Source organism: Mesoplodon mirus (genome assembly GCF_964341445.2).
Source record: "Mesoplodon mirus genome assembly, chromosome: 2".
Classification (NCBI taxonomy): Eukaryota; Metazoa; Chordata; class Mammalia; order Artiodactyla; family Ziphiidae; genus Mesoplodon; species Mesoplodon mirus.
The window spans coordinates 58,337,154-58,364,573 of record NC_138977.1 but is presented as its reverse complement, the minus strand read 5'-3'; the positions used below and the strand labels follow the sequence as shown (position 1 = coordinate 58,364,573).

Genomic DNA, 27,420 nt, shown 5'->3' with positions numbered 1-27,420 from the left:
AATCTAGAAACAATAAATGCTGGAGAGGGTGTGGAGAAAAGGGAGCCCTCTTGCACTGCTGGTGGGAATGTAAATTGATACAGCCACTATGGAGAACAGTATGGAGGTTTCTTAAAAAACTACAAATAGAACTACCATACGACCCAGCAATCCCACTACTAGGCATATACCCTGAGAAAACCATAATTCAAAAAGAGTCATGTACCAAAATGTTGATTGCAGCTCTATTTACAATAGCCAGGAGATGGAAGCAACCTAAGTGCCCATCATCGGATGAATGAATAAAGAAGATGTGGCACATATATACAATGGAATATTACTCATCCATAAAAAGGAATGAAATTGAGCTATTTGTAATGAGGTGGATGGACCTACAGTCTGTCATACAGAGTGAAGTAAGTCAGAAAGAGAAAAACAAATACCGTATGCTAACACATATATGGAATCTAAGGGAAAAAAAAGGTCTTGAAGAACGTAGGGGTAAGACGGGAATAAAGACACAAACCCTACTAGAGAATGGACTTGAGGATATGGGGAGGGGGAAGGGTAAGCTGTGACAAAGTGAGAGAGTGGCATGGACATATATACACTACCAAACGTAAAATAATAGCTAGTGGGGGGGCATCCCTGGTGGCGCAGTGGTTGAGAGTCCGCCTGCCGATGCAGGGGACACGGGTTCATGCCCCGGTCCGGGAAGATCCCACATGCCGTGGAGCGGCTGGGCCCGTGAAACATGGCCGCTGAGCCTGTGCGTCCGGAGCCTGTGCTCCGCAACGGGAGAGGCCACAACAGTGAGAGGCCCACATACCGCAAAAAATAATAATAATAATAATAGCTAGTGGGAAGCAGCCGCATAGCACAGGGAGATCAGCTCGGAGCTTTGTGACCACCTAGAGGGGTGGGATAGGGAGGGTGGGAGGGAGGGAGATGCAAGAGGGAAGAGATATGGAAACATATGTATATGTATAACTGATTCACTTTGTTATAAAGCAGAAACTAACACACCATTGTAAAGCAATTATACTCCAACAAAGATGTTAAATTAAAAAAAAAATGATAGCAGTTAGATGAAAAGCTTTTCGGTTTCCCAACTGTGGAGATGCCCCCCGTCTGATTCCAGGCACATCTTCCCAGCAGGATGTGCAGACTGGGCTTCACGTGGAAGTGTTTTCAGCCTCTCCCAGAGACTGCTTCCTGAAGGTTCCAGCCAGCCCTGCCCTGATGTTGGTGTCTGGATGGACCCCTCCCCAACCCCACTTTCCTGAGGAAATGGGACTGTCATTCCATTCCCCACTTCCCTCCCTTATCTGTGAATCTCAGGGAACATGGGGAACTGCTAGGTGCGTGTGCCCTGGGGCAGGTTACTTGACCTCTGTGAGCCTCAGTGCTCTCATCTGTAAATTGGGAGAGAAATTTTTGGGGAGGATTGTATGAGATTTCATGAATGACTAATACATTGCCTGGGACATTGCATCACTCGTTAAATATTCACACCTGCCTCTCCTGTTGCCTCTGTCACCATCCCCTTTGTCCCATGTTTTGTGACCAGCATTGAGTCATCCAGGTCATCCCAATCCTGGCTTCCCTGCCACCTGGTGGTGTGATCTTGGGCAAATTGCTTAACCTCTCTGAGCCACCATTTCTGGTTCTGTCAAATGGAGCAGAATAAGATAAATCTTGCAGAGCTATTCTGAGGATCAGATGAGACACTTAGCATCAGCTCCTGGCAGTGTGTGGGACTCAGAGTAGGCCCCCCCGAAAAGAAAAAGAGAGCTCTCGTTACTACTTCTTTATGGGATGCAGAACCATGCAGGAGTCCAGCAAGATGATGTTGTATGACTTCTCCTGTGATGTGTCTCTTTGCTCGAGATCATCCCAGAGGACATTCCAGGGCAGCCAGGGCATAGACCCAGGTGTGAGTGCTGGACCTGCAGGAGCAGAGAGCTGCAGGGGCCTGATCACAAAGGGCCTTGATTGCCTAGGGAGGAGGCCTTGGGGAGCCACTGAAGGTTTGTGGGCTCAGGGCTGCGCTCATGAGGTTAAAAAGGTCCCACTGTGCAGCGTTGATTGGAGAGGGACTGGAGGCAGGAAGCCAGGGAGGAGGCTGCCGGAGTGGTCCAGGTCAGAGGGACCACTTCTGTCCTAGGATGCGTTTGCGGGGAACAAAATCGAGGGGCAAGCCTGATTGAGCTGCAGTAAGGAAAGCCTCTCTGGTCATTCTGGATGCCTCAGTTCAAAGATGTGATGGTCCCTAAACCAGCCTTAGGAATGACCCCAGATGTGCCACCCGGAGCAGGGGTGAGAGACCTCTGCTGGGCAGAGCCTTCCATTCCAAAGCCAACAGCCAGGAGCCCAGCTGGAATGATGGGTGGCAGTGGTAGTGGTTACCCCTCCTTTTGCATTAATATGGAGTTCGTCCCTTGGGGGGCTTCCTTCCTTGCCGCCTTCCTGGCCCAGGAGGCCAGCAGTCACTGTGGTCTCTGGGTTGCTCCCCTTCCCCCACCTCCATACTCTTCCTCCCCACCTGGCAGAGCTCCACCTGGAAGGGAACTTCCTGCACGACCTCCCCAACGAGGTCAGCACCCTACAGCACCTCAAGGCCATCGACCTGTCCCGGAACCAGTTCCACGACTTCCCTGAGCAGCTCACCACCCTGCCTGCGCTGGAGACCATCAATCTGGAGGAGAACGAGATCGTGGGTGAGTGGACCCAGCCCACCAGGCCCCTCACCTCCCTCTGTGTGCAGAGCCTCCCCTGAGCTCCCTTTCCTGAGTGAGGTTCACAGGGCCTCACAGGGCACAAGGCATGGGCCTCTGGACTCAGAGTTTCATAGACAAGAGTGCAAGCTTGGGCTTTCTGGTCTGAGATTCACGAGTACAGGGCACTGAGCCTAGGAAGGTAACCATTACGAGGCCCTGCCACCTGCCAGGGGCCAGGTCAGACACTTGCTTTCACCTGGCAGGTAGAAGGTCTTGGCTTTCCCCACAGCGAGCCCTGAACTGGCTGGGCCACCTTGGGCCACAGGCGCTCCCTCTTGCGTCTCCATCTGCCAGCCTCAGGTGCCTCTGCGACCCTCTATGCATTGACTCCTGGCAGAGTCCCCGGCTCTCCCTCGCTGGCGTCACAGTGAGCTCTTTGCCATTATTAAGCAGGAGCCACTAGGCAGAGGTGTTCAGAACAGTGTCTCTGTGCCTTCCAGTACAGATATGCTCCCCCCAGGGAACCAGAGGGTCTTCCCGTCTGGGCTGGAGATGTGCCTCCTGCAGACAGCAGATCCCAGCGAGCTGGGTTCCTCTGAGGTGGAGGAGGGGTCCCTCTCTTCCTTTTGTAGCAGTTACATACCTGCCGGTCTCATCAGGACCTGAGCACCTCCCCAGCTGCTGTCTAACCTCCCCCCCCCGAGAGAGCCCGGCACTCACAGGGTCCTTTTGCGCTCCTCCTCGGCCCCTCCTGTGGCTGCCTTGGTGGGCTCTGGAAGCCTAGCTCCAGCCCCATTTCGTCCTCTCTCACGTTGCCTCTAACATTGATGGTTAATAATAACCCCCTTCAGTTATGCTTTTATTTGCGTAAGCACTTTCACAGCCATTATGCCGTTTGATTAAAAGGAAGAGGTCTCTGGTGGTTTGGAGCTGCTCAATAAAGAGCAGCCTGCCTTGTGCGCCAGCGAGCGTCCCTTCTGTCAGCGATGCTGCCTGCAGGGCCCTAGCCCTGGCTGAGTGGGAGGTGGGACCAGCTAAGCTCTGAACTTCTGGGTTCATCCTTTTAGAGTTGAGTAAACTGAGGCTCAGAGAGGTTGTGAGAGAGCATCGGGTGGCACAGTGAGACCACAGAAGTGCCAGGATAAGAATACATGATTCTAAAACTCAGCCCTGTGCCTGGAGTGGGGTTCCCTTGCCTGGCCTCTGGGAAGGCCCTGGGGGTGGGCTCTGGGTCAGTCTTGCCTCCCAAGACCAGGATCACTGAGTGGCTGGCCCGTGCGTTAGCCCCCCTGGTCCCTTGGGCCCTTGTTCTGTCTTTAAGCGGGGAGCATGCCCAGAAGTGCCTTTTCACTGCACAGTTCTTCCTCCTGTGCTGTCCTGACCACCCGGGGTCTCGCCCTGAGCTCTTCCTTCTCAGCCAGGCTCTCCTTGCTGGGCCCTTCCTCCTCCGCCTCTTGTTCTTTGAGGCCATTCCTGATGCCTCCACCTCCTTCTCCTGCTTATCTAAATGGCGCAGTAACCAAGCAGGGGCTACTTCAGGCTGATACCAAGACCAGAGCTGGGTGGGTAGCTGCAGGCAGGCAGGTCAGGACAAGTATTGGCCATTGGCTTCCCCACTTCCAAACTGCAGCTTTGAAAGACTCACATCCCCTCTCTGAGCTTCAGCTCTTCTCAGCTTTCAAATGGAGTTTCTCCCCAGCCCCCCACCCCAGAAGGTGGCTTCCCCACGCCCCCAGCCGGAGAACTGGGTGAGTGGTCTATGCTGGCTGCAGTACAAGAAAAAGTGGGAAGTACAGGGTGGCACAGATTCCCTAATCTTTCCCCTCCCACAAGGCTGACGACATTCCTTAGCAGCAACAGCTCCCAGAGCAAAGATCGGCTGTTTTGACTTCTTCTTTTGTACACGTATCTCTAACTTTCTGCAGAGTGACAGTAATAACTCTACACATGGAAGCATCTTACAGCTTACCAAGAGTGCTCGTGTGCATGCCCGAGGCAACAGGGTGATCATCCCATTTGATAGATGTAGAGACTGAGGCACTAAGACATTCCCCCGGCCTTCATGGTCAAGTGTCTGTTGCACACCTGGCCAGGTAAAAGAGACATCAGCCACTGGGCTGTGTGTCCCAGTCAGTTCAGTCTGTGACAGAGCCCCCTGCTGCCCAGCCTGGGCCAGGCCTGGGAGACATGGAGATGTCGGGGACTGCCCCTGCCTTCTAGTTTTCCCCAAGTGTCCAGCAGCTCCGCGAGGTGCTTGGCTGATCCCAGGGCCTGCTCCATTGTGGGATGCCTGGGTGTTCTCCCCCAACCAGGTGGAAAGAGGGGCACACGGCGGCAGCTATGGTTCCCTTGCAGGAGGGTCCTCAGCTTTATTTTCTACTTGTCTCCAATCCATCCTAGTTAACTACTTGGATGGCTTTCTAGCTCCCAAACCAGTGGAAGGCCAGGCCACAGCCTTCGCAGCCCAGTTGGAGGGAAGAGAGCCGTAATCACAGTGAAGAAGGTGAGGGCTGAAAAGTCCTACGTTATGGAAATAGCTTTGCACTCTTCACCAGTTGTAGCCGATCTCCTGCAGGAGCTCATTGGGATAATTGTAGTTGGAGCTTAGGATGCCTTAAGAATGGCTTGTTTTTCCCCTTTAGAGCCCTCAGAGAGGATTGGAAAATTTTTTTAAAAATCGTTTTTAAAGAAATAAATTGCAGATGCATGAGTTGCCTTAAAGCTTTAGTTCAGTAAGTAGAGAACAAGCAGCTCTGAAGCAAGCCCCCAGGTGCGTCCGAAAGAGCCTCTGAAGGGACCTCCTCAAAAGGTGCCTCCAGCAAGGCCTCAGGAAGGCCTGGAAGTTGCCGAGGGCGGCAGCATCTTGTTTCTGAGCAGTGCCGCTGCCCAGTCTTCCTCCACTCTCTGGACCACGATGCAGGGAAAGGAGAGAGGGCTCCAGTCCATGGATGGGAGGAGGCACAGGACCTCATCAGGGTATGCAGGCTGGGAGAGAGGCAGGGACACTGCCCTCTGTTTTCTGGTCCAACCGCCGGCGGGCAGGGCGGGGAGGGTGCCCGTCCTTGGTGCTCACCAGTAGCTGAATGCCCTCAGGTCGAGGATCTGGGTTAGCATGTGGCGCCCTCGTTGCTGCCGCCTTGTACGGACAGTCCTCCAGTCCACGTGTGTGATGTGGCCTCCCTGTGCTCTCATCTCTGGAGCCACCCTGCTCCCTACCCCCACCCAGCATGAGCGTGGTGTCCGCATACAGCGGCCGCGCAGTTGGTTGGGAGCACAGTACAGAGCAGGAATTCCAAAGGCTCCAAGGCCCTCCGAAATGACTGACACATAATAGGGCAGATTGTTTCGAGTTGCCAGCTATGACCCACTAGTAAGTTGTGGAACCAGCATCACGGGTAGCATGGTACATACTGCTTTGTGACTTTTTATTTTAGTTTTGCTATGTACCCGCACAGATACAGGTACTGGGTCATGCTGTAAAATGTATTTTTTTTTTCTTTTTTCTTTTGACCTCGCCACGCAGCTTGTGGGATCTTAGTTCCCTGATCAGGGATCAAACCCACACCCTCGGCAGTGAAAGCGCGGAGTCCTAACCACTGGACCGCCAGGGAATTCCTAAAATGAATTTCTTACAGTGAGTCATGATGAAAAAGTATTGAAAGCCGCTTCCATGAGTTGTCCCGCAGAGATTTGGGGTCTGTGCTCAGCCAGCCAGCTCCCTGTCCTTCAGCTCTCACCCCTCAACTACGCTACACTCTTCCCTCCTCTCATCTCCACCCACGTCTCTGTCCATCGTGGTCGCCACCACTGCATCCTCAGGGTGACTGGATGGTGAGGGTGTCGTGAGGATGGGCAGTGATGCCTCGGCTAAGGGGATGAGCTCTCCTCTCACCCGAGTGTGGAGCCAGGTAGATGACAGGTTCAATGTCATCTGACTCTTTATCTCCACCCCATCCCACCTCAGCCAGCCTGCACGGCCAAGCTCTCAGTCCAGAAGTCCTGCCTCTTGTCTTACCATTTTCTCTGCCTTTGTCCTAACCCCCTGAGTCTGTAGGTCTGGGCCTGGTACAGATGAACAGGAAGTGGTGCAGGTCACAGGCCTCTCCTCCACCCCACCAAGCTGGGCCCTGGCACACGCACATAGCAAGTGCCCCCATCCAGATGGGAGGCTTCCTGGGTCCTTGGGGACAAGCCTGCCAGGCACTTCCGAGAGGGAGAAAAGGGTTTGTAGCTTAGGGTATTTATTCTGACAACAGTGACTTACAAGTTTCTGGGATATGGGATGGTCCTTATATTTTCCAAACCAGAAGGAGCCTCTGGTATATGGAAGCTTCTGAGTGTGTATAAACAAGACTGCTTGGGGAGAGAGAGTCTCTGCAGAAATAGGGGCGACAGAGATGAATGAGATGCAGGTCCTAACCTTAAGCTTCTTACAGGCTGTAGGGAAAGTCTGAGTGGGAGCGGAGAGTAAACTACAAGATAAGACATGGTCAGAAGTGCTGAGGTGCCAGGGGGAGGCTCCCAGGCAGAGGGTGGCTGTCCACATGTCCTTGTGAGGTGGGGTTCCCCAGAGAGCCCTGGAAAGGCTTTGGAGGATGTAGAAGCATTTAGTCTCTGAGTGGTGACGTGGGCAGAAGATGGGTCACCCATCCTGTTAAAACCAGGGAGTCAGTTCTTCACCCCAGCAGCCATCACACAGGCCTTGAAGGTGGGTGTGGGAGCAGCGTTCACTCCTAAGAACTTATAATTACTCGATGCTGCAGAGCAATTCAACACGTTCCTGGAACATGTGGGGTGAAGGGGAGACCAAGTACTGATATTTCGGAGACTTCATTTTGCTTAAGCAGGAGACTATTTTGGTTAAGCTAGAACTTAACTTTCCGTCACCCTCGACTCGCTGGGTTTTTTACCCCATACAACCACTGTTCCAGAAAGAGCGAGAGATCATAGGGAAACAAAAGCTTGTTAAGAATTTAACAAATAGAGCAATAGCACTTTTAAAAGGAAAAGTACAGATATCCCCTGCTTTTCGAAAGTTTGCTTTACACCACTTCACTTTTACGAAAGACCTGCACTGGTACCTGTTTTCGTTAATCAAGGAAATCAGAAGAGGACTTACACTTTTATGAAAAAATAGGAAAAGCGCAAATCGCATTCAGCGTTTATTTTGTAGCGAGTGTTAACAGAGGAAGTTTGTGCCCCGAGCAGAGAGAGTGGCCCTGCCAAGCTCCTTTCCCAGAACCACATCTCAGCATCAAGCTGCCATGTGTTTTATCTCAGTTTATTTTGTGTCCGTTAATAAGATGTGTCCTAAGGTAGTTGCTTCTTCACTTTATGCCACTTCTGCTTACGAAAGCTTTTCTAGGAATGCTCTACTTTCAGATAGCGGGGGATAGCGGGGGACATCGGTACCTGTATCACGTAGGGATGCTTTGGGCTGCATTTACTTAATTCTGTGTTCACACAGTTTCACTTCTTACTGTCAAGGCCACTAGTTCTCAGAGTGGGGGGGGGGTCCCAGGAAGAGCAGCATCATCTGAGGACTTGTTAGAAATACATATTCTTAGGCTCCTCCCCAGACCTCCTCAATCAGAAACTGGGGGAGTGGGGACAGACAGCAATTTGTGCATCTTTTTTTTTTTTTTTTGGCCACTTGGCTTATGGGATCTCAGTTCCGGACCAGGGAGGGACTGTACCCGGGCCACGGCAGTAAAAGCGCCGAGTCCTAACCACTGGGCCACCAGGGAATTCCCTAGCAGTTTGTTTTAATAAGTTCCCCCCCCCCAGGTGATGCGGATGCATGCTGAAGTTTGAGAACCCCTGTCGAGGCTCTGGCTTCTCAAAGTGTCATCCACAGACCAGCAATAGTGTGGGCATCACCTGGGAACCTATTAGAAATTCAGAACCTCAGGCGCCACCTCCAACCTCCTGAAAATCAGAATGTGTACCTGAGCAAGACCCCCAAGTGCTTTCTATGCATAGCAGGGCCTGAGAAGCGCAGGGCCTTTTCCTAAAGCACCAGGTGCCACCTCCGGGCAGCTGACTGTGCTAATGGCCGCACCGTCCTCCCAAGCACAACTGCTCCTTAAGCCTCACAAATTCCTCAGGGTACCCAAGGTTTCCACAAAGTACAGGACCCTTGTCCCCTGGGCTACAAGGATGATTTGGGGGCACTGTGGAGATTTAGATGGAGCATACCTGGCCCAAAGGGGCACCTGCACCCCTGCCACAGCCCAGTGTATCACTGGGAGCCCAGGCCCTGTATCACAGCAACTTTTTCCTTCTCTGGGCAGGCGGGGGAGGGGCAGATCCCTCCAGGGAGCCGCAGCTTCACTCTGGTCTCCATCAATAGAAGAGATTCTCCAGGATATCCTCCCTTAGCGTGGGGCACAAATGCCCACTAGGACCTCAGGATCGCCCTTTCCTGACATTGACATCACTGTTCCACCCTGTTTCACAGACTAAATTGATCAGCATCACAGGGGCAGAGAGATGTGGCTTTATTTCACTTTGGGGCTCTACCAAGCGGCCCCTTAGTGAGAGGTTCTGCAGGCTCTCCTTGCTCTCGGAACTCTCCTGTGGCCGGGGGCATGAGCCACGAGCACTGAGTACCAAGTGCTGAGTGAGTGGTACACGAGGAAGCTGGGCTGGGGAGGGCTTCCCGGGGAGCGGGAGTGAGCGGGACCTGGTTCTATTGCTCCTCATCACACCCCCTCTGTGCCTCTGGGGGGACAGGAGGAGAGTTCGTTCACCGGAGCCCAGGAAATAGTTTTTAAACAGAGGAAACCCTAGAAAAGCAGAAGTGGAAATAATGCTCTATTTGATCTGAAAAGATAAAATCACACACACTTGAAAGCCTAACAGCTATGGCTGCTTGACACTGCTCCTCTGTAATGTCTCCTTTAATCTGCTCAGGCCTCTCTTCTGGATAGGGGGCGTTACCTCCACTTGACGGCTAAGAGAGAGGCTCAGAGAGATTAAGCAGACTGCACAGGGGCCTGGTGGAGGCAGGATTTGAACCCAGGTCTTTGGCACACCTGGGCCCACGTGTCTTTGGTGTTCCGGAGCCTGCCAGGTCTTCATGTGATGGGAGAGGAGGGTGTGGATGGCGCCTGGGGTAGCAGGTCAGGTGCCACACGTCTGGTAGCACCGGTAAGCTATTGGCCAGGTCACAAGGGCAGAGTTTTCTTATACTGGCCTCTCTCAGCCCTGGCAGGAGCCCTGCAGTTGCAGAGAAAGGAGCTCTCCCTGTGAGCGGCCTTTTAGCTGGTATTTACAAGGAGCTGATTAGCAAGCACACTTCCTGTAGCTCCCTGCCTGCCAGAGAAGGCTGTTAGCCCCTAAGACAGGTCAAAGCAGAGAAGGTCTGGGAAGACAATGTCAAACCCCTGACACATTCCTCCTGCCCCTGAATCTTGGGCTCCAAGCCCATCTGGGGGGAAATGGATGGATCCCTGGACATTGGGTTTGAATTACCCCCCCACCCTCCCACCCACCGTCCCAAGCACAGCCAGCTGGCGACAGTCTGAGCCTTGCCCTGCCCTCCAAGCGCTGAGTGTCACAGTGCCCAGGGGAAGATGATTCACCCTTCAAGGTGGCAGCTGCCTGCTTGGCACAGTGGACTCATGCCATCTGCCCAGAATGCCCTCGTCCAGCGCCAGCAGAGTGCTGCCCTGTACCCACGGGCAGTGAGCAGTCAGTACAGGCATCGATCGTGAAGCCATCACTAGACACAGTGTAGGAGCGCTTGCTGGCTGTGGAGCTGCTTGAGGGAGAGGTTAGGAGTAAGCAAACAGTCTTCAACAGCAGTTAGTGCAAGTTAGACATGGTCCCCAGACACGGAGGGGAGGGAAGCTCCTGTTGCAGCTCCTGCCCACATGTGTCTGCCTGAAGGGAACTAGCAAGCCGGGTCTCTGGGCAGAAGACATTTCACACACTTGGTCTCTGTCCAAATGGCATTCTCCGTGCCAGCAACTGAGTGGTAAAACTTTGATCACCCACAGAACCTCCAGTTCTCCAGGGTGCTGGTAGCACACAGGTGAACAGCAAGAAAAGTTCTTTGACATTTGCTTAAAACAAAGTACTTTCTTGCTCCCTTAGGCAAGCCAGTCTAAGGGACTGTCTGTCTCTCTCTCTGTCCAGAGTGCTGGAGAGCAGCCCAGATGCTCTGACTCTCAAAGCTTAGCCTTGCAAGAGACCTATTCAGGGAGTAAGAGGCTCGCAGGGTCACGAACACGGATTTAGGCATTTGGGAAATGTTCATTCGACAGTTGTCATTTTTGATTGAGCAGCTTGCTGTGCGCTAGGCGCTGTGCTGGAGATGGAGATGGAGATGGACAAAGCCCGCTCCCTGTTCCCACGGGGCTCATGTCATGGTCAGTTACACTAGCTGATACTCAGTGGCCATTTATTTCATATCTGGATCTTCTCTAACCATTTTCAAGCGTGCTCTTACTTAACGCTCACGGCTGCCTTATGAGGCAGGCACTATTATTCTCCCCAGGTGAGGAAACTGAGGCTCAGGGAAGTTAAGTAACTTGGCCAAGGTCATGCTGCCTGCACAAAACCAGGGTTCCAACCCAGGCAGTCTTGCTCCAGAACCCCAGCTATTGAGGGCAGTGCTTTGCATAAGGAGAGATTTTTTTTTTTTTTTTTTGCGGTACGCGGGCCTCTCACTGTTGTGGCCTCTCCCGTTGCGGAGCACAGGCTCCGGATGCGCAGGCTCAGCGGCCGTGGCTCATGGGCCCAGCCGCTCCGCGGCATGTAGGATCCTCCCAGACTGGGGCACGAATCCGTGTCCCCTGCATCGGCAGGCGGACTCCCAACCACTGCGCCACCAGGGAAGCCCCTCACCTGGGTTTTTCAGAAGGAACTTTATCAATGAGCCAGAGGCAACTGAGAACATGCAGACAGCAAAACGGCGGGCCAGTTCCCAAAGTTCAAGTTTATTCCAAAGAATCCTAGTGTAGGTGGACAGGAGTTGGCCTGAGCTCTGACACTTTGTGCTCAGGAGCCTGTGGTCCTGCCTGGGCGGGCTACTGACTTGGCTCACCATTACGGGAGGTGCTTGCTCAAGTTCAGTGACCTCACCTTGGTAGCTTGAAATTGGCCATGGGAGGAATGTTTACACTACGAAAAATCGGCAAATGCCACACATCAGGGATGTTTCCCTCCAGGAAGTGGATTGTTAAACATTAGCCAGCACACCACTTCCTTGCTGGTGTCCTGGCCACTCCACCCGCTTCCCCTCCACCGCCACCTTCTACTCATTTTGTTTCTCAGAAGCTGGTTTCCCTGGTGAGGCCCTACCTAATTCACTCCCGTCTGGTGCTTATCTTAGGAGCTTTTCTTCTTATTTTTCCAATCATAACGGAGGTCTTATTTCTCTGACAGTGATCTTGAGCCTGAGTGGAAAGAGTTGTAAAGTTGGTGGCAGCGACCTTAGGTTCCAAGCACGGAGAAGATTTACAAAGGAGCTATTCACATGTCCACCCCACCCAGGAGAAGAGCCTGTAGGGGAGGCGATTACTTTTCTGTCCCACGCGTCCTTCACCCCTCACTTCCAGACTCTTGCTGTACACACAGCAGATATGGCTGCTCTAGTCTTCCGTGTGAGTGTTATAGACACACATACCTCCAGCTGTGAGGGAGGGACCGGCAGACACTTAATGGGAGGCCATGGCAAAACTGCCATTCTTTCCTGAGCCCCTCCCGGGGTATCTAACTGAAGCAGCTGGAGAAGCAGAGCAGAGGGGTGGGGGGACTTCAGGGGGAGGGGCGGTGGGCACAGGGGAGCAAAATGGGAAATCTGACGGGGAAGGCAAATGCCAGGCTTGGGCCAGGCAGTCCGAGTTACTTGGCTGTCTCCAGAGCAGCCAGTAAGGGGACTGTGTTCTGACCCGGCTTTGACTGCACGTAGATCCGGGCAGGGCAGTGTGCAGGAGGGGGCGGTGGTGGCAGGTGGCCGCACTGGGAGCCCGTGGGCCCACATTGCTGGCCAGTCTGAGGTGCAGAGGAGGAGGAAATCATAGTGGGGGCTTTTCTCCCCCTTTGTTTTTCTTTCCCCACAGCCTGCACTTAAGGTTCATTAACGTATTCCCTAAAACAGTCTGTGCTCCCCATCCTCTTGCCGGTTGCCCGCCACACTCTCTACACCTCCTTGGGGAGTGCCACATGGTCCCTTCTGCCAGCCCCTGTGGCCCCATGAAGCCGAGGGCCGTTTAAAGATGGGAGGCTGAGGTTCAGAGAGGTTAGGGGCCTGCCTGAGGTTGCACGACTCCAAATGGCAGATCCGAGGTCAGGGCCTGGGTCTCTGCCCCATCCACTCCCCCAGCTGGCCTCTCTTTCACCAGAGGACTTACAACTCCCCAGGCCAAGCAGACTTCCTTGAGGGACTCAGCCTGCAGGACTGTCAAGGGCATGCAGTGTTCTCTGTGCCTCCTGAGCGCAAGGGCTGCTGCTGCTTTCTTCCTGCACACATCCCCCCCGACAACCAGGGCTCGGGCCAGGGCTCTGTGCAGTGGGGGAGCTCGATCACTCCCCTCCCCGGGCTTCTGAAGGGACAGACCCAGCCGTAAGTGTGGCCCGGGAGCCTCCTTGTTACAGGCACAATTCTCTGTCCCTCCAGGTTACCATAGTTTGCCTGCTTGTGTCTTGTGGCATTTCGAGTGGGGCGTGAAGCTCAGCTCAGCTCAGCTCAGCATCCTTGATCTTTGTTGTTGAGGCACCAGGCACCAAAAGCTGTGTCAAGGCTGATGTCAGGCCAGCCTGAATTCTCGAGCACGAATGTGCCCACAGCCCCCTGGGGAGGCTAAGGCAGCCTCCCATGTGCTGCCCACAGGCCTGAGGCACTAGGGCTGGGGCGCTGCCTCTGCATCTTTACCCAGCGCCCCAGGTCCCATTGTAAGGAGGCCTCAGGCTCCACGCTCACTGGTTGGGATCCTTTGGGGATTGGAGGCAGAGAAGCTGAAAAATCCTGAAAAATCAGGCATTCTGGCTGGAAGGAGATTACCTGGATCAGAAGTGAGACAGCCAGCCATGTGTAAACTGTTCAGTGTTGCTCCAGCCTGAGCAGCCAACAGGGCGCCATGATTTGTTTCTAAGCTGCCAAGGAAGCCGGGGAACTGGGGCCCTAGGCCACCAGGTTGGGGAGCCTCTCATCCCAATTCCAGATGGGACCTTAGATGTAGTGGGACTCAGCTCCACCCAAAGCGGGAATCAGAAGTCACTGGTCTCTGTTGGGTTACCTCTGTGCTGGGAAGCTCACTCAGTACCCCTTACCACTTCCCTGGGCCCAGACCCCTCCTCCTCTCAGCCTCCTTTCAGACCATGGGTACCACGTATATGACGAATCGTGCTGTGAAGCGATCATTTTTATCATCTTGCCTCTAGCTGGTCCCAGGGGCATGAAACAAGTTTGCCAGTCAGTAGTGCCAATGATTAGTGAAGGGAGGTCAAGCTGACCTTGGAGAAGTAATTTTCTCTAAATACTGCCCACTCTGATTCTGCTTTTATTGATTATTTTAAGCTTCCACAGACATAGGCAGGAGTCTGGGAGGGCTGTCTGTGGTGGGAAGAGGGTTGGATCCATCTCTCATTGTCTGTAATAGTGAAAGCTGGAAACAAACTGAATGTCTAACAGTAGAAACATGAGCCAAAGTGTGATCCCTCCATTCCATGGACACCACGTGGCCATAATAATGTCACAGACTTGTAACCTGAAAAGATGTTCACAATGTGTCATCAAGAAAAGCACGTTATGGCATAGTATCTAGGAGGCCTTTTTTTTTTTTTGCGGTACACGGGCCTCTCACCGCTGTGGCCTCTCCCGTTGCGGAGCACAGGCCCCGGACGCGCAGGCTCAGCAGCCATGGCTCACGGGCCCAGCCACTCCGCGGCATGTGGGATCTTCCTGGACCGGGGCACGAACCCGTGTCCCCTGCATCGGCAGGCGGACTCTCAACCACTGCGCCACCAGGGAAGCCCTAGGAGGCCATTTCTGAAACATAGTTGTGTATGCACACACACACACACGCACGCACGCATGTTTAAAAGTTGGTAAGGCCATGTACCTCACATTAACAGTGATTGGTTCTGCGTGGTGAGACATGGGTGATTTTATTTCTGCTCATCAATATTTTCTCATTTTCTAAATTGGATGATTGCACTAAAGGGCCAGTAACCGATCACAGCCTTGGCCCACAGAGGCCTGGCCCTGACCGGCCAAAGTGCCCAGAATGGGTCAGGTCAGGGGAAGGGCCCCAACTCTTGAATGTACTGAGGTCAGAGTTGCTTAATCAAGTGGTGTTGGTGGTGGGTCCACTGTGTGCCCAGCCCAGGGCGGTCCTGAGCCTGAAGGAACTTACAATCTAGTTCAGGAGGTAAAATATTCATTCATTAGTTCGTTCACTCATTCATCCAACAAATAGCTATTGAGCACCTGTGAGCACTGTGCCAGGTACTGCACTTATAGGGTGAACATAGTCCCAGAGTGTGATGCGTGATATGAGTCTTGTATAAAGGGTTATGGGGCTTTGGATGCAGACCAGAGGGAGTGACAGAGGAGGGGGCCTCTGAGCTGGAATATGAGGATCCACAGGACATGGGCGAATGGGGATGAAGGCATGGCCCAGGGGAGAGGGCAGAGCTGGGCTCCTCTTCCTCTCCAGGTGTGCCAAAGTCCAGGGACCTGGCTTCCATTACCACCACGAGGCCAATGTGTCTTGTAGCCCTAGGAAACTTATGTAACCTCTTCAAGCTTCAGTTTCCCCACCCACAGAACGCAGATCATTTCACATCTTCCTCTCTACCCTCCAGCCATCTCCCGCTCTTGTCAGGATGTTCTGAGCGTAAATGTTCTTTTAAGCTTTATTCAGAAACTCCCGATTGGGCTCTTGGGCTTGTTGCTTGCTAGCTTGGCTTCTCCGGTTTGTTGATTCTGCCAGCTTTGACACAGTCTGGTGGCCCCATTGCTCCTTCCTCTAAGCTGCTCAATCACCTTTAGCATTTAAATCAGGGGAAAGAGATACACTTAATCCCCACCATCACTGTCCTTGGGCAGAGTGGTTTGGGGAACGCTGCAGACCCTGAAGAGGCCAGCTCAGTGAGTGGTACTTGGAAAAGACAGGCTGAGAACTCAGGCAGCGCTGCTGTCTCTAGGCCTGGAGTCACGGGGATTTGCTCCAAGCCTGGGCTGCAGCTGGTCTTCGTGCCACACCCAGCAAACCTCGGCTGGGGCATCACAGGGAGACCCTCCTCCCCATCTCAGGAGCACCGGCCACTCTGCAGCCTGCAGGCCTCCCTGGCTGAGGGGTGGAGGAGTCACGGAGTCCCGAGAGAGAAAGTCCTTAGCAACCCCTAGTTCTTGCTTGAGGGCAGGCAAGGGTGATCTGACGTCACCTAGGGGATAGTGGACGGTGAGGAACCTGTAGGTATCGAGGGTGGAGGATTCTGGCTAAACCAGCTTAGCAGAATTCTTGCTAAAATTGGACAATGAGAGATGAACACTGAAGCACAAAAGTCAGGCCTAGTTGAAAAATCCAGGGGAGCTGGAGCAAAGTTAGAGGATCATTGTCAGCATGGAGAATCCGAGGCCCAGTTTCCTTATCTGCCCAATGAATGGGTCATTATGAAGAACCACCTAGCACAGGGCCTCAAATATCAGTTCCTAGAAGCAGCCTCCTTTCTTGGGCCCTTTTTTTTTTTTTAATTGGCTGTGCCCCGCGGATGTGGGATCTTAGTTCCCCGACCAGGGATGGAACCTGCGTCCCCTGCATCGGAAGTGTGGAGTCTTAACCACTGGACTGCCAGGGAAGTCCCTTGGGCCCATTTTAACAAGGTGTTAACCTCCCTGGGCTTGGATTTCCTCCTGTGCCACGTGGGGGTATAATACCCTGTGAACTGACCTGACTTGCTAAGAGCCCAAGGCGAGAGGATTTTCCTCTCTGGGCGATCAGGGGCAGAGGAGATGGTGCGTCTGTCCTGCCTGCCCGGCTGCTGGCTGCGCTGTTGGCCATCACAAAGCTAATGTGGAGAAGGGGAAGCTTCCAAGTCATTAGCCCTTTTCTTCCCAGCCATTAACTGGTAGGGAAATTGGGGGCCCACTTTCCATGAATACAGACAAGAAATGCCACAGGCAACCCCTTCCTTCAGCCCCCACTCCAGCGGCCGCCCCACCCAGGAAGAGGCATAGAGGAGCAGGCTGCTGGCAGCTGTGCAATGTGACGTTAGCACGTGGATGAGCTCGAGGGGAAGCACAAGGTGAGCGGGAACTGAGAGCAGTTGATCTTGCTTTTCCTCCCCTCCCAGGAGTAGCATCTGCTCACAACCTTGCATTCTAGAAACGCCTTATCTCTGCTTCTTTCCCTACCTGAGCCTCCACGTTTGCCTTGGGCTCTGGGTCCCTCCCCATTGCCTCCTTCACGCCTCCTGTCCTCTCACCCATCATGCAGGTTCCTGCCTGTCCAACAAGAGCCCCACTCACCGCACTATAGCCACTCTCGCTTGGGACCCGGCTCCCGACCACGACCCACCCTAGTAACTCCCTGCCGGCTGCCCAGAACGTGTTTCTGTGCCCACCATGTCTATGTGCCAGGTATAGTGTTTGGCCCTGGCGATTCAAGGACAAAGAAAGACTCTGCTCTCAGGAGGTTAAGAGTTGCCCCTGCCTCCAGCACTGGACCCTTGGTCTAACGAACAGAGCCAGGCCCCAGGGAGCTCAGAGCCACTCACCCCAAGGTGCTAAGGGAGGGCAAACTCCCGTGATCTGTGATCAGTGATCTTTGATGTTACTATTGCAAAAGGACTGTGACTTGCTGAAGGCTCACGTGATGGTGAACATTTTTTTAGCAATAAAGTATTTTAAAATTAAGGTATGTACGTTGTTTTTTTAAACGTGATGCTATTGCATACTTAATAGACGACACTGTAGGGTAACATAACTTTTACATGCATTGGGGAACCAAAAAAAATTCATGTGACTCGCTTTGTTGTGATATTCACTTTATTGCTGTGGTCTGGAACCAAACCCGCAATATCTCCGAGGAATCACTGCACAGATATTCTCTCATTCATCCTTAAACAACCCTGTGAGGTATATACTATTATTACCCTGATATGAAGTTTATTTTATTATTTTTTTAATTGAAGGATAGTTGATTTACAATATTGTGTTAGTTGTAGGTATATAGCAAAGTGATTCAGCTATACATATATATATTTTTCAGATTCTTTGCCATGTAGGTTATTACATTCTTTCCCATATAGGTTGAATATAGTTCCCTGTGCTTTACAGTAAATCCTTGTTATCTATTTTATATATAGTGGTGTGTATCTGTTAATCCCATGCTCCTAATTTGTCCCTCCCCGACCCCACCTTTCCCCTTTGGTAACCATGAGTTTGTTTTCTATGTCTGTGAGCCTGTTTCTGTTTTGTAAATAAGTTCATTTGTGTCATATTTTAGATTCCACTTAGAATTGATATCATATGGTATTTGTCTTTCTCTGTCTGACTTCACTCAGTATGATCATCTCTAGGTCCATCCATGTTGCTGCAAATGGCATTATTTCATTCTTTTTTATGGCTGAGTAATATTCCATTGTATATATGTACCACATCTTCTTTATCCATTCATCTGTTGACGGACACTTAGGTTGCTTCCATGTCTTGGCTATTGTAAATAGTGCTGCTATGAACATTATGGTGCATGTATCTTTTCAAATTAGAGTTTTCGTCTTTTCCAGATATATGATATGAAGTTTAATAATTTGCTTTAGGTACACAGTTGTTATGTGGCTGACCTGGGACTTGAACCAGAGACTGAGTGATCCTAAAGATTAGGTGTGAGGAACCGTAAATGTTTTCAAGTATTAGTATAGCTGCTGCCTTGTTCTGGTCCTTTTTTTTTTTTTTTAATTGAAACAAAACTAACCATTTAAAAGTGTACAATTCAGTGGCATTTAGTGCATTCACAGTGTTCTGCACCGGTCAACTCTAGTTTCAAAATGCTTTCATCACCCCAAAGGAGACCCTGCACCCATTAAGCAGTCACTCTCCAATCCCCTCACCCCAGCCTCTGGCAGCCACTAATCTACTTTCTGTCCCTATGGCTTTGCGTATTCTGGACACTTCATATGAATAGAATCATATACTCTGTGACCTTTTGTGTCTGACTTCTTTCATTCAGCATAACGTTTTCCAGGTTCATCTATGTTGTAGCATGTGTCAGGCTGACTAATATCCCATTGTTTGGCTATATCACTTTTTGTTTATCCATTTGTTGGTGGACATGGGCTATTGTGAATAGTGCTGCTGTAAACACGTGTGCACGTATTTGAATACCTGTTTGCAGTTCTGCGAGATCCACTCAAGAGTGGCATGGCTGGGATAAGTGGTAATCTGTGTTTAACTTTTTTTTTTTTTTTTTTTGGCTGCGTTGGGTCGTCCTTGCTGCGCGCGGGCTTTCTCTAGTTGCGGTGAGCGGGGGCTACTCTTCTTTGCAGTGCGCGGGCTTCTCTTTGTGGTGGCTTCTCTTGTTGTGCAGCACAGTAACTATTTTTTAGGATGCTTTTCTGCATGTGGTTGTAGTGCCCTGGTGGGCCCCAATGGCCCCTCGCACAGGGCCGGGTGCTGGGCACTGAGCCCATGTGCATCAGGTGATGCATCCTCCTTCTTCTCTGCCCGCTTGGCTCCAGCCCCCTAATCTGTCCCTCTCTCCCTGACAGACGTGCCCGTGGAGAAGCTGGCCGCCATGCCCGCCTTGCGCAGCATCAACCTGCGCTTCAACCCACTGAATGCCGAGGTGCGCGTCATCGCCCCGCCGCTCATCAAGTTCGACATGCTCATGTCTCCGGAGGACGCGCGGGCCTCCCCACCCTAGGCCTCCCTCCTCATGCCCGCCCAGCAAGGGACAGAGGCCACCTGGCCTGGCGCCCTGAGGGGAGGGAGTCTCACGAGCCCATGGGAGGCCAAGTTTGGGGGGCTGGGGGCGGGCGGGCTGAACAGCGTGTGGCGGGAGGGGTGTGGCAGTCCAGGATAGATAGTGTAGAGCAGTAGTGGGCCCTGGAATGCCCGGAGGGAGGAGGCGAGGATGGGGCTGGAGCCCAGACTCTGGGCACTCACAGCTTCTGTGCAAACCTGGGCAGATCCTCTGAGCCTTACAATTTGAGGAAAGGGGCAATGGCAGGGGCTTTTGCCTCCTTTGGGCTCCCTAAAGTCTTTTGGGGGAACACATGCCTCCAAGTTACCTTCAAATCATTGGTACCTTCTGGGCCCACGGATGAGCATCGCTGAGCATTTTCCAGGCCCTTGTGGGTTCGAGGCCTTGTTTCTAGTGCTGAAAGCCAGCGGCTGCCATAAAAGGGACAGAAGACAATCTCCATCTATTTATTGATTCCTGAGAACGGACCAGGATGAGGCCTTCCACAGTGCCCCGTCCTCAGCCCTGTGGGTCCCTGGATTGGCAGGAACCTGAACCAGGAGTCATGGGAAAGCTGTGGAGACAGTGTGGCCCGACACTGTAGCAGGGTTGAGAACGTTTGTATAGGAGCCCAAGACCGGCAAGTGGAGAGCAAATCAAGTACGCTCTGTTCTTCCTCATGACTAAGAAATCGGTGGGGTGGGAAGTCAGGAGTGCCCCATCCCTCCCCTGGGCGTGAACGGGGGTGCCTGGCATCAGCCCTTCTGCTGCAGGAGAGGTGGCCCAGAGAGAAGCAAAGCCATTTGCACCTGTGCCACCCTCAACAGTCTCCTTCTGGCAGGAGTCTGGCTGCCTTGTCACTGGTCCACACGGGGCAGAAGGCACTATGGACCATTAGATTCGTGACCAGCCAGCTCCCAGGCCACCACCCAGAGCCCTGATGACCTAGTCATCTCCAGGCCCTCAACCTGGAGTCTAGGGTGTGGCCAGGTAATTGCGTGACCAACCATCTCTGTTTGCCCGGGACTGAGGGGTTTCCTGGGACGTGGGACTTTCAGTGCTAACACTGGGATGACACCCGGCAAACGGGGGCAACCGGTCCTTCGACCAGGAGAGAGCCTGGGGCTGTTGCTTCCTGACAACACCTGTGGTTTGGAGAACCTCTGACCCCTTGATCCCCAGGTATCTACCTCCCACCTTCTCATCGGTGGAGCAAGCAGACTCAGAGCCCACCTTGCCTGGTCTGTGGGAGACACATGAGGCCCCAGGACTCGGAGCAAGCCAGGCTACCCGGATCCTACTTTTGTGGACCAGGGGCCAGTCTTCCACTCCCAAGGTTAGGCTGTTCAGAGCTCAGACCACCGCTCAGAGCACTAACCCTTTATCAGAATGCTCCCCGTCCCATTCCCCCTCTCCAGCTCCGAGGCCTGCCCCTGCTCAGGCCTTCTGTCTCCTGGCGAGAGGCTGACAGGTTGGGCCATTGTTGGCCCATTGCTGAGCGCTCCGTGTTCACGTTCGCTCTGCTCATCTCCCAAGGCCTGGTCGGTGAAGCTCTGGAAAAAAGGGTTTTCAGCGTGAGGAAGCTGAAACAGGATCTTCTAGGGCTTCCGAGTTCAGCCATGGATGCTGGGGATGAGTGAGCCTACAGTCCAGCCTAGGCTGTCCTGGTCCCCCCTACCCCCCAGCCTGTGTTTTGGAGTGGGGTTTCTCCTTGTCAAAGAAGGGGCGTACTTTTCCGACATGCACAAAGGCATTGTATGGCTAGAGCTTTGCAACTCAAGTATGGTCTGTGGGCCAGCAGCACTGGCGTCCACGGGAGCTCGTTAGAAACGCAGAATCCCAGGCCTCACTCCAGACCTCCGGAATCAGAACCTGCATTTCAGAAGATCCCCAGGTGATTCCTACGAGCACTTTACTGTTTGAAAAGCAGAGGCCTGGGGGGACCCTCGGGATGTCCTGAGTGGAGGGTGAAGGTTCTCAGCTCTCCCCCTGCCCTGTCAGGAGTCCGAGTCTGTGCTCATCCCCCTCCCTAAAGCAGTCCCCAGAGACCTTGGGCCTCTTAGCTCTTTCCAGTCTGTGTGGCACCTCCCAGTGAAGGGACTGACCCAAAGCCACCAGGAGAGGAGGGCTGGGTTTGCCTGGCCCTCTGGAACCCTGCCTTTCTGGGTAACCTCTGCATGCTAAGCTGCTGCTTCCCCAGGTCCTCACCTAAGCCCTTTGAAGGGGATGCTTCTGGAAGCTGTTTTCTCCTCTGCTCGGAGAGTTTGCCCTTGCCTGCTGGGAAAGCTTGGGCATCAGAGACGGCCCCAAATCAAAGCCCACTGTGTGAGTGAGCCCTTAGTTTCAGTCTGCAATAAAGAACACGTTGGTTTCATCTGCCTCTTGGTGTCTGATTTATTCTCACGGCACACATCTCTCGTGGCCAGATTGTTGATCCCACCACCAGCGAAGAGGAGGGGCTGCCCCTCTTGCTGGAAGCATGAGGTAAAGCAGCTCCGCTGGGGTGAGGCTTGGAACATTCACAGTGGGCGGAGGCACGGCCAGGCGGAGTTGACGCCTGCCCTGACGCTGCGCTGCTGCAGAGCGCTAAATATCAGCTGGGGGAGACCTACTACCTGCGGAAGCGTGAAGGGACCTGCTGTGCCCCCACTTCTCCCTGACTGATGCCAGAAATTCTCCCCTTAGCGATTGATTTCTCAGGGTCCAGAGTTCTGAAGGAGGCGTCTCTGGACCAGCTGCCGCATCCAGGGAGCGGGTTAGATAGCTCCCCCCCACCCCCGTATCTACAGAATCAGATGCTCTGGAGGTGGAGCCCAGCCCTCAGCTTTAACAAGCCCTCCACGTGTTCTGATGCAAGTTAGAAACTGCTTCTGGGTTCAAGGTTTAAGTTAGTTTTTGTTTTCTAAATCTGGGAGGTCAGCCTGAGTTTGCCTTGAGTTTTAGGCTAGACTCTCCATCATTTTTATTTAACAAACACGTATAGAGCTTAGTGCGTACCAGGCAGTGTCCAAGCACGTTACAGATATTAACTCATTTAATGCATCGAAAAACCACAGTGAGCTCTGTGAGTTGGACAAATCCTTTTCCCCTCTCTGGACCCCGATTGCTGTCTGTAAAGGGAAGGGGCTGTACTAGGAGATCCCCGAGCGCCTTTCCAGAACTCACCTGGTCACTGTCTCTCTGATGCTGGGGGCTCTGCTATAGCTGTCTTCAGTGGACTAGCCTGGACTCAGGCTGCTGCCCACCCCCACCCCAAAGGTCAAGCGGAAGACTCCCCCTGACTCCGTTTCTTCTTGCTGAATGCTGGCTCACCAGAAATATCACAAATTGACCCGTTGGTCAGACAAAGCTGAGCCGACTCTTCTCCCAGTAAGGGACAGCTTTACTACATCTTCCCAGCGTGTCAGCATGGGGAGGGCAAAGTCACGGTAGTGAGATTTCGGAGTCTGGTTTCAGGTGGGGCTTTCAGTGCAGAGGAGGACGCCTTGACTAGGATTGCATAAAGATTGTGATATAGTTTAGGATCGGTGGACACAACAAAGACGTTTTAAGGCGAGGAGTTCAAAGAGTCTTAAGCTTAAGTCCTAAGCTCTCTTTTGATGCTATTTACTGAAGAGTCCGGCAGTTTGATGTTCATTTAAATGATTCTTTCTGGAATTTCTTAGAATGAACAACACAATGATTTACAACTTTTACTTCCTGGGCAAGAGTTTCCTGGAATAGTACTGTTATGTTGAAGGGGATGGGATACAAAGACTTATTAATGTCGACAGTAAGCTGAATGGGACTAGAGGGTCATTTTGTTTTGTTTTGTTTGAGAATACAGCTGACATATCAGCTTCAGGTGTATAACAATGATTCAGTATGTGTATATACTGCAAAATGACCATCACAATAAGTCTAGTTAACATCCATCGCCACACATAAAGGGTTTGGGTCCTCAGGCTCTCCCAAATTCAGTGTTGGACGAAAGGGCCTTACTTCGGAGCTGCCATTTACATTAAACATGCCTGTCCCTTCTCAAAAAGCTGGCCCTGGGTGGGGACCAGTTCCTGGAAGGGTGAGCGTTAGCAGGGGCCCAGAAGGCCTGGCCAGAGCGCTGGGAGAGTTGCCAAGGCCAGGGAGGGCAGGCCTGAGAGACCATGTCACTGGATTGCTGGGCAGGTCATGGGCTGGGATGGGCCCAGGGGCAGCCGGATCATGCTGTGGACATGTGCCTCAGGGCCGGTGGGCTGGACCCACGCCTCAGAAAAGGCACCCAAGCCCAGATACTTTAGGTCCGAGCAGGAGCACTCACTGAGCGCCTACTGTTCATCAGCACTGGGCCAGCACTTGTATGTTTTCTCGTTTACTGTCAGCAACAGCCTCTTGGTGCTCACTCTGCAGATGAGGACAGGCGTAGGGCTTGGGGGTTGGTGTGTGGCTCGGAAGGAGCAGAGCTGGGGTTTGAACTGGGAGGCTGGCTCGGGTGGGAGAAGCGATTGCTTTTTCCAACTCACATGTTCCTTCTCCCATCACATTCCTGTGAAGAGCCTCTGAGCCTTGCTATCCTCATCTGTAAAATGGGTGCAAAGACTGCCTCCTATAATGCCACAGGTGGTGTAGGTAAGTAGCCCTTGGTGATAAGCATTATGCCCATTTCACACACCCGAGAGCTTCCTCACCCACCTGCTTACACCTGCCCTTGTGTGGACAGCTTTAGTGCCCTGACAAGAACCTTGCCTCTCTCAGGTGAGCACAGAGCTGTTTGTCACACATCCCTGGGGCACATCTGGATGCTGATGGGCGCATCTGGATGCTGATTCCCACAGGGAATGAGAAGACTGACAGCTCACCGCTCCCCCCATCTTCACAGTTCAAGGATCTATGAAGTTCTGCCTCGGGCTGCCAAGGACAACTAATAACTCAGGACAAAGAGGCATTCAAGGCCTTGGCCAGGAGCCAGTTGGGGTTCATGCTGTTCTGTGTACATCCAGATTCTTACCAGCCAAGAGCACCCTGGCACCCTCTCTCCTGTAGATGGGAAGCACTTAAATTAGGGTGTCTTCAGGGGTGGACCCTGCAGGACTGCCACACCACACAACTCCAGTGGTGCCAGTCAAAACGCATTCTAGGGATTTCCCTGGTGGCACAGTGGTTAAGACTCCATGCTCCCAATGCAGGGGGCATGAGTTCGATCCCTGGCCGGGGAACTAGATCCCACATGCGTGCCGCAACTAAGACCTGGTGCAACCAAATAAATAAATATTTTTTAAAAATGCATTCTAGCTTATCCACGCCAGTTACCTAGAAAATAACCTGCGTGGGCTCTGGGAGTTGTACAAGGGACGTCTGGACTATATAAGAGATTCAGTCACTAGGATCTTTTTAGGTGCAGATTCCAGGCCCACCTGAGCCCCAGTAAACCAGACTCAAAGCAGGGCCCACACCTCTGCACCTTAATGAGTCTCTGTTTCTCCCTCACACAGCACCCAGAGGATCCTTTTATTTTTATTTATTTATTTTGGCCGTGCTGCATGGCTTGTGGGATCTTAGTTCCCCAACCAGGGATTGAATCCAGGCCCTTGGCAGCAAAAGTGCGGAGTCCTAACCACTGGACCGCCAGGGAATTCCCCAGAGGATCCTTTTCTAACTCACTGTCTGCCCATGTCCCACAGGGGCTCTCCATGGCACTTCAGTGGAAAAGCCAAGTCCTTATAATGGACTTTAAGACCTGGCATGGTCTTCCCTCCATTACTTCTCTGGTCTTCACTACTTCCCCCTTCTTCACTGTACTCCAGACACACTGGCCTCCCGCTGTTCCTCCATCCCTTGGAGGGGCGGATGGCCAGTATGCATGACCTGAGGGAGGATGGGCATCCCCCAGTCTCCCCCACTAGCCTGTCACTGTGCCTGAAATCCCACCAGAAGGGGAGCATTGCTTTTGGCTTAGCATCACCCTCTCCCTGAGATCCTATTCCAACCCTTGACAGGATTGCCAAGGGGATTCCTATAGACAAAGCTGAGAGGCTGGACGGGACTCTCGCTCCTCAGAGAGTGATTCTCAGATGAGCAGCATCAAGAGCACCTGGGGGGGCTTCCCTGGTGGTGCAGTGGTTAAGAATCCGCCTGCCAATTCAGGGGACATGGGTTCGAGCCCTGGTCCGGGAAGATCCCACATGCCGCGGAGCAACTAAGCCCATGCACCACAACTACTGAGCCTGCGCTCTAGAGCCCGCGTGCCACAACTACGGAAGCCCATGCGCTTAGAGCCCGTGCTCCGCAACAAGAGAAGCCACTGCAATGAGAAGCCTGCGCGCCGCACCGAAGATTAGCCCCTGCTCGCCTCAACTAGAGAAAAGCCCGCGTGCAGCAACAAAGACCCAGTGCAGCCAAAAAAAAAAAAAAAAAAAAAGAGCACCTGCAACAAAGACCCAGTGCAGCCAAAAAAAAAAAAAGAGCACCTGGGGGCGTTACACCTGCAGAGGCTGGGTCCCTCCCCATACCTTCTGAATCAGAATCTGCATTTTAACCCCCCCACATGATCCATGGGCATGTTAAAGTTTGAGAAGCTTGGCTTTTGATGACTCTGTGATGCCCTCTCACCTTCTCAAAGTCCCTGTGATAGGCAGTGCCAAAATGTAATTTTGGTACTTGCAGTGGGTCTTGCAGTGGGTCTCTGCCTTGCCCGCATATTAGGATCACCTGGAAAGTTGTGAAAAAGTACTGATTCCTAGGCCCTGCCTGCCAGAAACTCTGATTCAATTGGTCTGCACTGGGTCCCAGCACTGGTGATTTTTTTTTAAAAGCTCCCTGTGTGATTCTAAGGTGCGGCCAAGGTTGAGAACCACTGGCCTGTAGAGATTTAAGAAGTTGCCGGGTTTCCCTGGTAGCGCCATGGTTAAGCATCAGCCTGCCAATGCAGGGGACATGGGTTCAAGCCCTGGTCTGGGAAGATCCCACATGCCGCAGAGCAACTAAGCCTGTGTGCCACAACTACTGAGCCTGCATGCCACAACTACTGAAGCCCGCGCGCCCAGAGCCCGTGCTCCACAACAAGAGAAGCCACCTCAATGAGAAGCCTGTGCACCACAACGAAGAGTAGCCCCCGCTCGCCAAAACTAGAGAAAGCCCACGCGCAGCAACGAAGACCCAACACAGCCAAGAATAAATAAGTTAATTAATTAAAAAAAAAGAAGTTGCGAAAGGGCCCTGAGCTGAATTCAGCCCACAGATGTATTTTGTTTGGCCTGCACAATGTTTAGAAGTAATTTTGAGTTAGTTTCTCAATAATTTTAAATTGGGAGCTGAAATTTTTCATGAAAAATATCTGGGTTTCTGGCTTCTGAAAAATCAGAAAAGCTGGCAACCCTGAGCCTACATTCTGATGGCAGTGATCTCCTGGATCTGGAAGCCAGGCAGGAGTGCCCTAGTGGCCACAGCTGGCCACATTCATTTATGCACTGGCCTCACCTGCCCCGCCCCTGTAGGCCCCCACGTCTGACACCTGGTCAATGTTCAGCCTGTGCAGAGGTGTGTCTTTCCCTAGGAGGACAGCACAGCAGGAGGAGCAGCCAGCAGGACGGGGGAGGGATGATGAGCCGATTTAAAAAGAGGTGGGATTTCCAGGTTTGTGTCCACTGGGAGCTAGAAATGTGAGTACTAGGAGACCAGATTATTGATCACCAGGTGATTTGCTTCTAATCCCACCTCTGTTTTCACACTGATGCCAAGAATGTGGACTTAAGCAACTGTGTAACTTGCTCAAGTTTACAAACTAAGCAGAACTTGTTCTAGAACCGGAGGCTCCTGACTCCCAGACACAG

At 52.6% G+C, this 27,420-nt stretch overlaps 1 protein-coding gene across 3 annotated transcripts in view; it reads left to right on the top strand.

Annotated features, from left to right (window-relative positions):
- LRRC20 (leucine rich repeat containing 20) overlaps nt 1-21,989 on the top strand; it is a 65,617-nt gene extending 43,628 nt beyond the window's left edge. For all 3 annotated transcript variants that reach the window (XM_082611207.1, XM_082611205.1, XM_082611206.1), the window contains 2 exons: nt 2,532-2,699; nt 19,422-21,989. In XM_082611207.1, the coding sequence (XP_082467333.1) occupies nt 2,532-2,699; nt 19,422-19,576 (323 nt within the window). In that variant the 3' untranslated portion in view covers nt 19,577-21,989. The remainder of the gene's footprint in view (nt 1-2,531; nt 2,700-19,421) is intronic.
- The last annotated feature ends 5,431 nt before the right edge of the window (nt 21,990-27,420 follow it).